The sequence below is a fragment of the Aphelocoma coerulescens genome, chromosome 2 (genome assembly GCF_041296385.1).
Source record: "Aphelocoma coerulescens isolate FSJ_1873_10779 chromosome 2, UR_Acoe_1.0, whole genome shotgun sequence".
NCBI classification, from domain to species: Eukaryota; Metazoa; Chordata; class Aves; order Passeriformes; family Corvidae; genus Aphelocoma; species Aphelocoma coerulescens.
In genome coordinates this window covers 168,859,291-168,874,496 of record NC_091015.1, presented here as the reverse complement: position 1 = coordinate 168,874,496, position 15,206 = coordinate 168,859,291, and the positions used below count along the sequence as shown (strand labels likewise).

General features: G+C 57.1%; 1 protein-coding gene and 1 pseudogene across 1 annotated transcript; one reads left to right on the top strand and one right to left on the bottom strand.

Annotated features, from left to right (window-relative positions):
• The first annotated feature begins 278 nt into the window (after positions 1 to 278).
• Positions 279 to 3,606, top strand: LOC138105558 (NAD(P)(+)--arginine ADP-ribosyltransferase 2-like). Its single transcript, XM_069005696.1, has 3 exons — positions 279 to 462; positions 1,028 to 1,800; positions 2,787 to 3,606. The coding sequence occupies exons 2-3, from the start codon at positions 1,050 to 1,052 to the stop codon at positions 2,870 to 2,872; spliced, it is 837 nt and encodes a 278-aa protein (XP_068861797.1). The 5' UTR covers positions 279 to 462; positions 1,028 to 1,049; the 3' UTR covers positions 2,873 to 3,606.
• Positions 3,607 to 8,016: 4,410 nt separating this feature from the next.
• LOC138106067 (erythroblast NAD(P)(+)--arginine ADP-ribosyltransferase-like) lies at positions 8,017 to 11,632 on the bottom strand (annotated as a pseudogene).
• Between the last annotated feature and the right edge of the window lie 3,574 nt (positions 11,633 to 15,206).

The window sequence follows — 15,206 nt, the reverse complement described above, 5'->3', positions numbered from 1 at the left end:
GTTCCCCTGAAGGGGCTGCGGTGGAGCTTAAAGACCAACGAGCAAAAAAGATAAAGGATGTAGAAGTGCTGACACAGGATGATAAACGCTGCCAGAAGCACCAGAGAAAGAGATAAAGGGAACTCCAGTGGGGCTCTTGGCGAGTTCTGTAACACAGGAGGAGCAGCACGTGCCCAAAGTGAAAGTTTGAGGCAAGGTCATTTGGGATCTTGCGGCACCCGGTGAAAATGACCGCCAGAAACCCCATTTTTAGGACTCTCTAGGGCAATAAAAGGATTACTGGAAAGAGGCGGAGCCATACAAATGATTTCCAGGAAAGCTGCTGTGTCTGTGTCAGATTGGGGAGCCCATTTTAATGAATATTTAGACCAGGAGAGACCCGCTGTGAGTCCGGCGCTGAGACAGAATTCCGGCTCTCTAATCGCTCCAGTTCTGTCAGGAAGCTCACTCCGGCCGATTTCGGTATCGGGGGCTGGGGGGACCCCGGGGACACTTGGGGGGGCACAGGGGACCGTGGCATCGGGACTGGGGCCCTGAGGAGACACTGAGGGAGTCACGGGACTGGGATTGGGGTGATGGGGTGGTGTGGGGGAAAGTGAGGGGGGGACAGGGGATGGTGGGAGTGGGATTGGGGTCTGGGGACGGGCCGAGGGGGACACTGGGGGGCTCAGGCAGTGACCCCAGATTTGGATCAGGGTCCTGGGGGGCTGAGGGGACGTGTAACCATGGCAGTAGGATTGGGCTTCTGGGGGGGCCAGGAGGACATGGCCCTGTGGGAGTGGGGTTGGGGTCCCTGGGGGGCTGGGGGGCGTTGGGGGGTCCAGAAGTGAGCCCAGGATTTGGGATCACAATCCCAGGACATGTCCAAGGGTCTCCTGGCTGGGGCTGCCTCCCCTCCCCCTGAACTGACCCCACTCCCCTCCCCAGTCCCTCCCTGATGAACCCTCCCCATGTTGCCTCAGTGTCCCCCCAGTGTCCCCCAGTATCTCCTCAGTGTCCCCTCTGTGTCCCTCTGTCTCCCACTCAGGTCCCCGTGGCCTCTCCCCTCCATGGCTCCCCTGGCTCACACCCTGGCCCTGCTGGCAATGGCCGTGGCCACTGCGGCCATCAAGGTGGTGCCCCTGGACATGGCCCAGAACTCCTTCGATGACCAGTACCAGGGCTGTCGCCCTGCCATGGCCGCGGCGTTGCCGGCCCTCAAACGCTTTGAGTTGCAGCAGAACCCTCTGTTCGCCGAGGTCTGGGCAGGGGCCGCAGATGGGTGGCAGATGGACGGGTCCCGTGGGTCCCCTCTGTTGTCCCCAGACCAGGCCATCGCCCTCAATGTCTACGTGTTGAGGGACCTGGATGAGGCGTTCACTGAGGCCGTGCGCAAAGGCGGGAGCTCCCCTCGGGAATACCGGGACAACTTCCACTTCAAAGCGCTGCATTTCCTGCTGACCGACGCCCTGGCGACGCTGAAAGACAATCAGGGACAGAAGTGTCGCTGTGTGGTCTGGGGTGAGGACTGGGTCCAGTTCAAGGCACAGCGTGGCCAGAAGGTCCGGTTCGGTCAATTCGCATTGGCGTCGCTTTGCAAAGATATCGCCCCTGATTTTGGGAGACGCACGGTGTTCCAGGTGCACACGTGCCATGGTGTGGACATCTCTGAATTATTAGACTATTATAGCGAGAAGAAGGTGGTGATCCCGCCCTTTGAGACCTTCGAGGTCACCGATGTCACCCAGGACAAGAAGGGGGAACGGATCTGGCTCAACTCCACCGGGACCCACAGCAACTACAACTGCGAGTGGCTGCGAGGTGATGGCACAGAGGGGACAACCGGGGGGATGGGGACACCCGTGATAAGGCCCAGGGGACACTGACACCCACTGGGGATGCGGGACAAGGACACCCAGCCCTGGGGACATCCACTGTGGGCAGGGGACACCCATGGTAGGGCGCAGGGGGTGGGGACACTCGCTGCCAGCTGTGGGGACACTCATTGAGAGCGTGGGGACAGGGACACCCATGACAGGGCACACGGAGGGGGACCCCCACATCTGGGAGGGGACAGGGACACTCCTGGGGAGTGGGGGACAGGGACAGGAAAAGGGACAGACACAGGGAGCTGTGGGTACGAGGCTCGTGTGCTGGACGCGGGTGAGCTGGGACTCCCCCATGGCAGCCCCTGAGCCCCCCTGAGCCCCTGAACCCCCCATCACCCCTCATGGCACCCCCCGACCCCCCTGAATCCCTGTCACCCCCCATCACCCCTCATGGCACCCCTGACTCCCCCTGACCCCTGTAACCCTCCATCACCCCTCATGGCACCCCTGACCTCCCCTGAATCCTGTTACCCCCCATCACCCCCCATGGCACCCCTGCGCCCCCCTGACCCCTCGCACCCCCTGTCACCCCTCATGGCACCCCTGACTCCCTCTGACCCCTGGTACCCCTCATGGCACCCCTGATTCCCTCTGACCCCTGCCACTCCTCACGGCACCCCCCGATCCCCCCTGAACCCCTGTCACCCTCTCTCACCCCTCATGGCCCCCCTGACTCCCCCTGAGCCCCTGCCACCCTCTGTCACCCCTCATGTCCCCCCTGACCCCTGCCACCCCTAAAGCCCACCATGACCCCCCTGACACCCCCTGGCTCCCTGTACCCCCCATGCCCCCCGACACCCTGTCACCTGGGACCTCATGGCCCCCGTCTCTCCTGTCACTCCTCAGCCCCCATTATGGCCCTCCCTGACCCCCTCACTCCCCCCATCGACCCCCTGACCCTTGTCTTTGTCCCCCCAGGTGGGAGCGGCCCCAGGGACCCCCCCCTCCTTGGAGGGCTCCTCCTGGCCACCACAGCCCTGGCAGTGGCCAGCGGGATCCTCTGAGCCACGAGCCCATCAAGGTCACCATGGTCGCCACGGTCACCAAGGCCACCATGGCCACCAAGGCCACCAGGACCCCCAGAGCAACGAGGCCACTGCTGTGCCAATTCCCGGGGGCCATTTAAAGGCCACAGACACCAGTGGAAGGAATGTTGTTCTTTTACCCTGGATATACAGGCAACACAAAAGTAAAACGATTGATCCAATAAAACTCCGCGCTCAGCTTTAGCCACAAGCCAGAATAAGCAAGGCAATGCAGCTGATGGCTACTCTACGAGAGAAAGGAGAGCGACTGAGAAGGGTCCATCAGCAATTGCTGAATCTTTGCCATCACCCAGATCCGCAGTCGCTGGGGAGCCCCGGCTGCAGCGAGGAGCTGGAGACCCCTCCCAGCAACGGGGAAATTCCTGCGCTGGAGAGAAATGGCTGAGTGAACAGGGACGTGTGTACGTGCAGAATCCAAGCTGTATTAGTGACCTGTCCTTGACTAGGGAAAAAAGAGAGGGGCAATGCTGATGTGGCATGCAACAGGATGTTGGGGAGGGGGATGCTGACCGTAGAAAGAGAAAGACTTATGTTAATTAGTCGTGTGCATATTAATCTGTAACCAATCGCTTGCTATTAAAGGCCACGTGAACAGTGGCTGTAACCCAATAGTGCGGAGCTTGCTTACGCGTGCTTGGGGAATTCGAGTGTAACTACGGGACTGACAAGAGAATAAACAGAGTTCCATTGGTGCCAGGAAGATTTTTGCCTTTTCTTTTATACCCCTGTTGTACCTTTTTACAACTTGTGTATTCCCAGTGCTTTTTGCCTACATTCTTGGACTTGTTTGTCAAGCTGAGAGACTCAGCATTTTAGAAGCTTCGTAGCCAGGGATCAGTGTGCCCCAGAGCCCAAGGTCCTCTCCAGAACACATTCTGTAAACCAAGATAGAACCATCCGGGGGAAGGTTCCTTGGGGAGAGGGGCTCACTCGAGCCTCTCATTGGAGAATCTTTGATAGATCTGCTAATTAGTAACACCTATAATGTTATACCCAATTTTGGGGAGAGAGAGAGAGAGACTCGGCGGGGTGCATCTCGATGCATCTGACCTGGACGTGTGCACCTAAGGATCCTTAAAATAAACACCAAGGTAAAATCCCTTTTCCCCTTCGAACCGTGTGTGACTCTTGATTTGAAGACCAGGAAAAGGCATCACCATCATATCTCTGTGAGAAGCGCGGTTCATCCTGGCAGATCTCTGGCTGTTCTGCGCGGTGCGTCCGCCCGCAGGTGAGGTCTCCAAATTCCTGCCCCGAAAGTGGGTCCAGCTTTTATAGGCCCGAGTCAGCAAGCCCAAGTGACCTGGTTCTATTTTTAGCACAGAAACTCCTGGATCTGATGGCACACGTCCCGACCAGCAGGGGCCCGGCCTTGGCCAGCGCCCAGGCCTCAGCTGGGAGGGTTTCCCCTGAAATACCCAACAGACCGGCCTCCATTCACGGAGCTGGGAAAGAGTCTTAAAATCCTTCACACCTTGCAGAGAACTACACAGGGTTCTACAGAGCGAGCCTAAGGGCCTCCGTCTGGGTTTAGCTAAATAATGATGGTGTTAATCACACAGAGGCCAGGATTCACCTTGTAAGTCAGCTCTGGCTGAGGCCTGCTGCTCGGGCCTCAGCACATTGCCCACCAAGGCCACCAAGGCCACCAAGGCCACCACTGCCAACATGGTCACTTTGGCCACCAGGAGGATACTGTGAGGCCACCGGTGCCATGTCTGTTGCCATGGTCACTGTGGCCGCCACAGCCACTCTGGCCACCAGGGTTACTGCAAGCACCAAGGTCACCTTGGCCACCGTGATTCACCAAAAGGACCCCGTGACCCATGAGGGCACTGCAGGCACTGTGACCACAGTGGCCACCAAGGCCACAAGGACCCCCTGACCCATGAGGTCACTGCAGGCACTGTGACCACTGTGGCCACCAAGGCCCCTGTGCAAAGCAACTCTATTAAATAATTCTATTGAAGCAATTTTACTAAATAATCCTATCAAAGCAGTTGTATGGAATAATTCTGCCAGAGGCAGCACAAAGAGACAATCCTGGGGCAGGGCTCGGGGTCACATCGGGAGCGCCGTGTCCAGCTCTGCCCAGTGCCCTGTCCAGTCCTGGGCTCCTCAGGACACGAGGGACATGGAGATCCTGGAGCAGGTCCAGCAGGGGCTGGGAGGATGGTGAAGGGACTGGAGCATCTCTCTCATGAGGAAAGGCTGCAGGAGCTGGGGCTGGTCAGCCTCGAGAGGAGACACAGCTGAGAGGGGGCCTCACCCCTGAAGTAAAGAAATTCAGCCAAATTAAATTTAATAAAAAACCGATTTTATTCCACGGCCGAAAGATCGGTCACACAGAAAGCCACGATCGAGAAAAGCAGCCCCGAGCCCGGGGTCGGAGCTGGGTGAACACGCACAGATCTGATCTCTATGGCACCAGAGCTCCCAAGTTCACCAATGCTGCTTCAGCTGGTTCCTTCTTATACAGTTCCTGGGCAGAGTCTGAATTAATTCTATTCTTCTTGCAATTTAGCATATTGATGACGTTTTCTTGTCCCGAAGTTGGGCTGCACAAAGCATTTCCTGGGTCTGATGAATTGTCCATCTTTGGTGATGAATTTGTCTGTCTCCGATTCCCGGAACCCTCAATGGAGTTCCCGGAATGTCCAATCCTTTATCGGCTGAGATGTAGATATCAGAAGATAGCGATCAAGCCACCATAGTGTGAATGTCCTGGTGATAAGATCCAACCCCACCTGGGGTGGAATCCTCACCTCTTGATTACTTTTGTGTTGAAAGGACTTCCCTTTTCAACTCCACCTGGGTTGCCACATTTTTCTCTCAGCAAGGCTGGTGGGGGTTTTGTAACTCTGGCTCTGTATAGTTTCATTTTTATACATAACAGCACGAATTACAGACTTCATTTATAGCACCCCTGTGTATGAAGATGCTGAGAGGGTGCCAAGAAGGGGGAGCCGGGCTGCTCCTGGTGGTGCCAACCGCAGCACATGAGGCAACGTCAGAGACTCATGCCCAGGAAATTCCACCCCAAGATGAGGCAGAACCTCCTCCCTGTGCGGTGACCGAGCACCGGAACAGAGACCAGAGAGGCTGCGGAGTGTCCCTCAGCAGAGACGCTCCAGAGCCATCTGGACACACTGCGGTGCTCTGGGATGACCGCGGCCGAGCAGGTGCCCCAGGGGGGCTCCTTCCAGCCTGTCCCGCTCTGGGATCCCGGAGTCTGGGAATTCGGGATTCTGCGCGTTGTGCTTCGGGAATTGTCCACCGGAGGGCAGCAGCGAGCGCGGGGAAACAGCGGCACTGCGCATGCGCCGCCGCGCGGCTGCAGTTCCGGCTGCCAACAGCAGGCGGCAGCACGAGCTGATGGCTGCTCGGCGCCAGAGTGGAACGGACGCTTTCTGACGTGCACCGTGAGAGAGCTTTTGTCCGTCTCCGATGGATATTGGCATTAGCTTAATATCTGTATTTTAATAAACCATGACCTCCTGGGCCCGCTCTTCCCGATGCCCCCAGGATCCCTCCTGGCCCCAGCTCCACTGGTCACCCAGCAGCCCCCAGCTCCTCCTCCAGAGCTGCTCCAGCAGGGCCCCCCAGCCGGGGCTGGCACTGGGGACTGTCCCTCCCCAGGGGCAGCACCTGCCCACACCCGATGGAGCCTCCCGCTTTCCGGGCTTTAGGGTCCCCCTGAGCTGCAGGATGTGGCAGGATGCTCTGCCTGGAAGGTGGCCAAGGCACAGGGGCCCATTTGTGGCCATCGGGGGTGGATTGAGAGGGGTCTTGTGCTGCTTTTGGTGCTGAGTTGGGCCAAACCCGGCCCAAATCATCAACCCCGAATTAACAACTGAGGGTGAAGCACCAGAGCCGGGCCCGGCCATCGATCACCCGGCCCTAGACAACGTCCAGTCCCCTCTCAGGCAGAGATTCCTGTCCCGCATTCCTGCGTGGGATGAAATGTGGGAGCGGTTCCTCCCTCGGGAAGGGGACGCTCCCCGAGGATTCTCTGCGAGGCTGAGCGAGAGAGACCGTCCCAGGGGTGCTGGTGTGGGCAGTGACCCCGAGCCCTGCCCCAGGATTGTCTCTTTGTGCTGCCTCTGGCAGAATTATTCCATACAACTGCTTTGATAGGATTATTTAGTAAAATTGCTTCAATAGAATTATTTAATAGAGTTGCTGAGCAGCAGGCCTCAGCCAGAGCTGACTTACAAGGTGAATCCTGGCCTCTGTGTGATTAACACCATCATTATTTAGCTAAACCCAGACGGAGGCCCTTAGGCTCGCTCTGTAGAACCCTGTGTAGTTCTCTGCAAGGTGTGAAGGATTTTAAGACTCTTTCCCAGCTCCGTGAATGGAGGCCGGTCTGTTGGGTATTTCAGGGGAAACCCTCCCAGCTGAGGCCTGGGCGCTGGCCAAGGCCGGGCCCCTGCTGGTCGGGACGTGTGCCATCAGATCCAGGAGTTTCTGTGCTAAAAATAGAACCAGGTCACTTGGGCTTGCTGACTCGGGCCTATAAAAGCTGGACCCACTTTCGGGGCAGGAATTTGGAGACCTCACCTGCGGGCGGACGCACCGCGCAGAAAAGCCAGAGATCTGCCAGGATGAACCGCGCTTCTCACAGAGATATGATGGTGATGCCTTTTCCTGGTCTTCAAATCAAGAGTCACACACGGTTCGAAGGGGAAAAGGGATTTTACCTTGGTGTTTATTTTAAGGATCCTTAGGTGCACACGTCCAGGTCAGATGCATCGAGATGCACCCCGCCGAGTCTCTCTCTCTCTCTCCCCAAAATTGGGTATAACATTATAGGTGTTACTAATTAGCAGATCTATCAAAGATTCTCCAATGAAAGGCTCGAGTGAGCCCCCCTCCCCAAGGAACCTTCCCCTGGATGGTTCTATCTTGGTTTACAGAATGTGTTCTGGAGAGGACCGTGGGGTCTGGGGCACACTGATCCCTGGCTACGAAGCTTCTAAAATGTTGAGTCTCTCAGCTTGACAAACAAGTCCAAGAATGTAGGCAAAAAGCACTGGGAATACACAAGTTGTAAAAAGGTACAACAGGGGTATAAAAGAAAAGGCAACAATCTTCCTGGCACCAATGGAACTCTGTTTATTCTCTTGTCAGTCCCGTAGTTACACTCGAATTCCCCAAGCACGCGTAAGCAAGCTCCGCACTATTGGGTTACAGCCACTGTTCACGTGGCCTTTAATAGCAAGCGATTGGTTACAGATTAATATGCACACGACTAATTAACATAAGTCTTTCTCTTTCTACGGTCAGCATCCCCCTCCCCAACATCCTGTTGCATGCCACATCAGCATTGCCCCTCTCTTTTTTCCCTAGTCAAGGACAGGTCACTAATACAGCTTGGATTCTGCACGTACACACGTCCCTGTTCACTCAGCCATTTCTCTCCAGCGCAGGAATTTCCCCGTTGCTGGGAGGGGTCTCCAGCTCCTCGCTGCAGCCGGGGCTCCCCAGCGACTGCGGATCTGGGTGATGGCAAAGATTCAGCAATTGCTGATGGACCCTTCTCAGTCGCTCTCCTTTCTCTCGTAGAGTAGCCATCAGCTGCATTGCCTTGCTTATTCTGGCTTGTGGCTAAAGCTGAGCGCGGAGTTTTATTGGATCAATCGTTTTACTTTTGTGTTGCCTGTATATCCAGGGTAAAAGAACAACATTCCTTCCACTGGTGTCTGTGGCCTTTAAATGGCCCCCGGGAATTGGCACAGCAGTGGCCTCGTTGCTCTGGGGGTCCTGGTGGCCTTGGTGACCGTGGCGACCATGGTGACCTTGATGGGCTCGTGGCTCAGAGGATCCCGCTGGCCAGTGCCAGGGCTGTGGTGGCCAGGAGGAGCCCTCCAAGGAGGGGGGGGTCCCTGGGGCCGCTCCCACCTGGGGGGACGAAGACAAGGGTCAGGGGGTCGATGGGGGGAGTGAGGGGGTCAGGGAGGGCCATAATGGGGGCTGAGGAGTGACAGGAGAGATGGGGGCCATGAGGTCCCAGGTGACAGGGTGTCGGGGGGCATGGGGGGTACAGGGAGCCAGGGGGTGTCAGGGGGGTCATGGTGGGCTTTAGGGGTGGCAGGGGTCAGGGAGAGTCAGGGGGGACATGAGGGTTGACAGGGGTTCAGGGGGGATTGGGGGTGCCATGAGGGGTGACAGGGGGTGGCAGGGGGTCAGGGGAGATCGGGGGTTGCTATGAGGGGTGACAGGGTTCAGGGGGAGTGAGGGGGGGTCAGGGGTGCCATGAGGGGTGACAGGGATTCAGGGGAGATCGGGGGGTGATGAGAGGGTGGCAGGGGTCAGGGGGAGTCAGGGGTGCCATGGGGGGTACCAGGGGGTGCCAGGGGTCAGGGGGGCTCAGGGGTGCCATGGGGGGTGATGGGGGGTGACAGGGTTCAGGGGTGCCATGAGTGTTGAGGGGGGATTACAGGGTTCAGGGGAGGTCAGGGGTGCCATGAGGGGTGATGGGGGGTTCAGGGGCTCAGGGGGGCTCAGGGGCTGCCATGGGGGAGTCCCAGCTCACCCGCGTCCAGCACACGAGCCTCGTACCCACAGCTCCCTGTGTCTGTCCCTTTCCCTGTCCCTGTCCCCCACTCCCCAGGAGTGTCCCTGTCCCCTCCCAGATGTGGGGGTCCCCGTCCCTGTGCCCTGTCATGGGTGTCCCTGTCCCCACGCTCTCAGTGAGTGTCCCCACAGCTGGCAGCGAGTGTCCCCACCCCCTGCGCCCTACCATGGGTGTCCCCTGCCCACAGTGGGTGTCCCCAGGGCTGGGTGTCCCTGTCCCCCATCCCCAGTGGGTGTCAGTGTCCCCTGGGCCTTATCACGGGTGTCCCCATCCCCCCGGTTGTCCCCTCTGTGCCGTCACCTCGCAGCCACTCGCAGTTGTAGTTGCTGTGGGTCCCAGTGGAGCGGAGCCGGATCCATGCCCCCTCCTCGTCCTGGGTGACATCGGTGACCTCGAAGGTCTCAAAGGGTGGGATCAGCACCTCCTTCCAAAAGAAAAGCAGGAGAATCGCTGGATGTCCACACCATGGCACGTGTGCACCTGGAACACCGTGTCTGTGCCGAAATCCTGGGCATCGTCTTCAGAAAACGACGTTGACGCAAATTGACCGAACCGGACGGTATCGCCGCGCTGTGCCTTGAACTGCGTATTGCTCACCCCCCGGAACACATCATGACACTCCTGTCCCCTCAGCGTCGCCAGGGCGTCGGTCAGCAGGAAATGCAGCGCTTTGAAGTGGAAGTTGTCCCGGTATTCCCGAGGGGAGCTCCCGGCCTCGCGCACGGCCGCGTTGAACTCCTTGTACAGGTCATCCATCGTGTAGGCCATGAGGGCGATGGCCTGGGCTGGGGACGACAGAGGGGACACACAGGACCCCTTCTTCTGCCACTTGGCCGTGGCCTTCGCCCAGACCTTGGCGAACAGAGGGTTCTGCTGGAACTCCGAGCGGTTGAGGGCCGGCAACGCCGCGGCCATGGCAGGGCCACAGCCCTGGTACTGGTCATCGAAGGAGTTCGCGGCCATGTCCAGGGGCACCACCTCGATGGCCGCAGTGGCCACGGCCATTGCCAGCAGGGCCAGGGTGTGAGCCAGGGGAGCCATGGAGGGGAGAGGCCACGGGGACCTGAGTGGGAGACAGAGGGACACAGAGGGGACACTGAGGAGATACTGGGGGACACTGGGGGACATGGAGGGGACACAGAGGGACACAGAGGGGACACTGAGGGGACACTGAGGAGATACTGGGGGACACTGGGGGACACAGAGGGGATACTGAGCAGATACTGGGGGACACTGGGGGACACAGAGGCAACATGGGGAGGGTTCATCAGGGAGGGACTGGGGAGGGGAGTGGGGTCAGCCCAGGGGGAGGGGAGGCAGCCCCAGCCAGGAGACCCTTGGACATGTCCTGGGATTGTGATCCCAAATCCTGGGCTCACTTCTGGACCCCCCAACGCCCCCCAGCCCCCCAGGGACCCCAACTCCACTCCCATAGGGCCATGTCCTCCTACCCCCCCAGAAGCCCAACCCTACTGCCATGGTTACACGTCCCCTCAGCCCCCCAGGACCCTGATCCAAATCTGGGGTCACTGCCTGAGCCCCCCAGTATCCCCCTCGGCCCGTCCCCAGACCCCAATCCCACTCCCAGTCCCCACTTCTTCAGTGTCACCCCAGGACCCCAACCCAAATCCGGGGATCACCCATGCCCCCACAGTGTCTCCCAGCCCCCCCAGGACCCCAATCCCACTCCCACCATCCCCTGTCCCCCCTCACTTTCCCCCACACCACCCCGTCACCCCAATCCCAGTCCCGTGACTCCCCAGTGACTCCCCAGGGCCCCAGTCCCGATGCCACGGTTCCCTGTCCCCCCCAAGTGTCCCCGGGGTCCCCCCAGCCCCCGATACTGAAATCGGCCGGAGTGAGCTTCCTGACAGAACTGGAGCGATTAGAGAGCCGGAATTCTGTCTCAGCGCCGGACTCACAGCGGGTCTCTCCGGGTATTTGTCCACCATAATTATAAATATTCATTAAAATGGGCCCCCCATCTAACACAGACACAGCACCTTTCCTGGAAAGCATTTGAATGGCTCCATCTCCTCCGGGGTGTCCTTTTATGGTCCTGGAGAGTCCTAAAAATGGCGTTTCCGGGGGTCATTTTCAGTGGGTGCCCCAAGATTCCAAATGACCTCGCCTCAAACTTTCACTTTGGGCACGTGCTGCTCCTCCTGTGTTGCAGAACTCGCCAAGAGCCCCAGTGGAGTTCCCTTTATCTCTTTCTCTGGTGCTTCTGGCAGCGTTTATCATCCTGTGTCAGCACTTCTACATCCTTTATCTTTTTTGCTCGTTGGTCTTTAAGCTCCATCGCAGCCCCTTCAGGGGAACTGGAACTTTCTATTCCCTCGGTTCTTTCTCGCCCCCAGGACCCCAATCCCGCTCCCACGGTCCCGTGTCCCCCAGTGCCCCCCGTCCCACTCCCCGCTGCTCCCTGAGCCGCTGTCACACCTCAGATACCAAATGGGGTGCCCTTTCAGAGGACAGCCCTGTAGGCACCCCGAGCTGGGGATGAGCTCTTTGGGGAGTGCCTGGGTGACTTCCCTGGCCTTGGTGCGGCAGGGGAAGCGCCTGGAAAAGGGATCCACCAGCACCAGGAGATACCTGAATCCTCGCTGGCCATTTGCCAGCAATCCCCTGCAGCGTTTCCTCTTTCAGTGCTCCCTGGTGGCAGCAATTTTGAATTCCAAGGGTTATTTTTAAGGCAAATTGGGATTGTTCTGTCACGGACCTGACAGGTTTTTTGTGCTACATTCACTGAGTATCTGAGCCCTCAGGTCTGTCCCCATCGTTCGGTCCCCCCAGGGTTTGCTGGTGCTTTTCTCCCTTAGCCATTGCAGCATCAGCTGGGGTGGGACTGGCCTGGCTATTGGGAGTCACCACCCTCTTTACTGTGGGCTTTTAGATAAGCAGCCAATTCTCAATCTGCCTGACTCCAGCCAGGGCTCCCCTCTGGCAGTGAAACTCCTTGCTCAGGTACAGGTGGTGACACCGGGACGCTTTCTGTCCTGCAGCTTTACCTGTCCCTTTCCTGCACGGATTGGGCAATCCCCAAGCTGGTGTGCCCTGGGTACGGCCACTTCTTTGGGCAGCTGGGTGGCATCAAGGAGGGACAATATTTCTTGTTTATATTTAGTCGGAGATCCCTGTGCTGTTAACAGACCTCTCTCTCCATATGGCTCCGCGGCCATGAACGCTGCTCAAAGCAAGTTTCCCCTGGGTTCAAGGCTTTGCTCCTCTTCCTGCTGCCAGCTCCAGGGCTCCTCGTAGCGCTGCGAGCTCCACCCTTTGTTCCACGTCTTCTTGTGGTTACGGTGTGCGGGGTACACACAACTAACTTTTGTCCCCAGGTCCATTTCTGGGCCTCCTGGATGAGGAGAGCAGTCACTGCTGCAGCTCACGGGCATCCGGGCCAGTCCTGGCTGATGTCCAGCTGTTTGGAAAAGCACCCCACAGGTCTCCTGCAGTCTCCCCCACCTTCTGAGCCAGGACTCCAAGGGCCCGGTGCTGTCGCTGGTGCACAAAAAGCTCCAAGGGCTTTGTTAGGTCCGGAAGCCCCATGGGAGGTGCAGACATCAGGGCCGTCTTTGAGTTAGAGAAGGCGTGTCCACCCTCAGGAGTCCAAATCACGGGTCCTTCTGGGTGTCCTTTAAAAGCTCACTCAGCGGTTTAACTAAACCTGCAATTCGAGCCCCACAGTCTGCACCAGCCCGACAATGCTCTCGAGGCTCGGGCGGTCGCAGGCTGGGGTACCTGTCAGGTGGCCTCGTTTCTGCCCCTTCCCAGTTTCCGCTGGCCTGGAATTATTCCAGACCCTCGGTAGGGAACCTGCTGCCTCACGATCGGAGCTTTGTCCCGGGACGCTCCGAAGCCCCCTTGGCGTGGGGAATTTAGAAGACTGGTGGTCGATTCCACGCGCTTTGCTTTAGTTTCAGTTGCTAACAGGATATCATCCGCATCCTGCGAGACCAACCCTTCGGGTTCTCCTCCTTCCAGGCCTCGAGTTCTTCTGCAGATGGTTCCCAAAAGTCATTGGGCTGTTTTTAAATCCTCATGGGGACGCAGTCCAGGTAGGCTGAGTCTTTGGGCCAGGCTGGGGATTTTCCCACTCAAAGGCGAAAATGGCCCCGCTTTGTTTATCGAGGGGTTTGCAAAAGAAGCCATCCTTCAAACCCATCGCTCTGAGCCACTGGTAAGGGCTCTGAGCCCTCTGTAAGGGCTGCTAACAGGGTGCAGGGCCAGGCTGCAGCGGGGTGGGCATCCTGGACTATGTGGCTGTTTGCTCGGAGGTCTCGTATTGGTGCCGTACTTCAGACCTCTTTCACCGCCGCTTTCGGGGCTCTTAGTAAAGAGAGATGGGACTGTGGCAGTTACACACGATTCATTACTTAAAATAACAAACAAGCAGCAGTCCCAGAGGCGTGAGATTTAGTGACAAGTCGCCTTAACAAGAAACCCTCACAAGATCCGAGGTTACGTCGGAATTTATAACTTTCTAATCCAATAGGAGCTTAAAAGGAAACTTTGTTTTGACTTGACGACCTATCATTTGTAATACTTTGTCACCGCACTGCAGCTGTGTCTCGACCAATGGCTTGTCGTGTCACGTCCACACAGATACTTCTATCATAACATCTAAAATTCTTAAACTATAAAATCACATTATTATACTTGAAACCTTCCACCAGAACACACACAACACATACTTTTACTTATAACGTAGGTTTGTAATTCTCTTGCTTCAGGTCTATAAATCTCTGCCAATTCTGCCAGACCTAATCTCTTCCAGGGCTGTGAATCAAACCCACCACTGACCGCAGGAGTCTTTACTCCTCTGTTTCCCACAGTCTTGTACCAGCCTGTACCTGTCCATCCCAGGCTTTTTAAGTGGCAAGATAGGAGTGTTCGATTCTGACTCACATTCTGTCAATAAACCAAATGCCCCAAGTAGTTCCATTAGGCCCTCGATTCCTCTCCCAGCTTCTGATTTTAATGGGTGTCGGTTCTGCCTTCCCCGTTAGGATCCAGGGTTTAGGGTTGTTACAAACGAGTACTTCAGATCACTTAAAAATCACCAGCGAGGGCATCAGCAAAACCCAGATTTTAGTAGGAAGTGACAGCACGACAAAGTTCATTGGCAAGAGTCACTCTGCTGCTTACAGGGCAGTTCAGGCACACCACGGAAAAAAAACCAACAACAAAACCAAAGCAAATCCAGGCAATCAAACCCGAAATGACCCGAGCACTGTCCGTGGGTGTGGGTGCGTTTGGGTGCGTGTGACAGAAGGACAGCGAGGGCGAGGATAAAGGGAACACGGCCAGAAAGCTTCACAGGGATCAAACATAACAGCACTGAGACCTAACTTATACCTTCACCTTAAGGGACACCTTAAATGTAACTCATACCTTAAAATCAGCAGTTTGACAAAGGGACAACGCTAAACTTACACCTAACTTAACCTTAACTTAATTTGTGACTTGCCAAGAGGATGAAGGGAACTCCAATGGGGCTCTTGGCGAGTTCTGTAACACGGGAGGAGCAGCACGTGCCCAAAGCGAAAGTTTGAGGCGAGGTCATTTGGGATCTTGGGGCACCCAGTGAAAGTGACCCACAGAAACCCCATTTTTATGACTCTCCAGGGCAATAAAAGGATTGCTGGAAAGAGGTGGAGCCATTCAAATGATTTCCAGGAAAGGTGCTGTTTCTGTGTTAGATGGGGT

Coding starts and splice junctions, on each gene's coding strand:
- LOC138105558 (XM_069005696.1), top strand. CDS start 1,050: ATGGCTCCCCTGGCTCACACCCTGGCCCTGCTGGCAATGGCCGTGGCC. Junction 1,801..2,786: donor CAACTGCGAGTGGCTGCGAG/GTGATGGCACAG, acceptor TTGTCCCCCCAG/GTGGGAGCGGCCCCAGGGAC.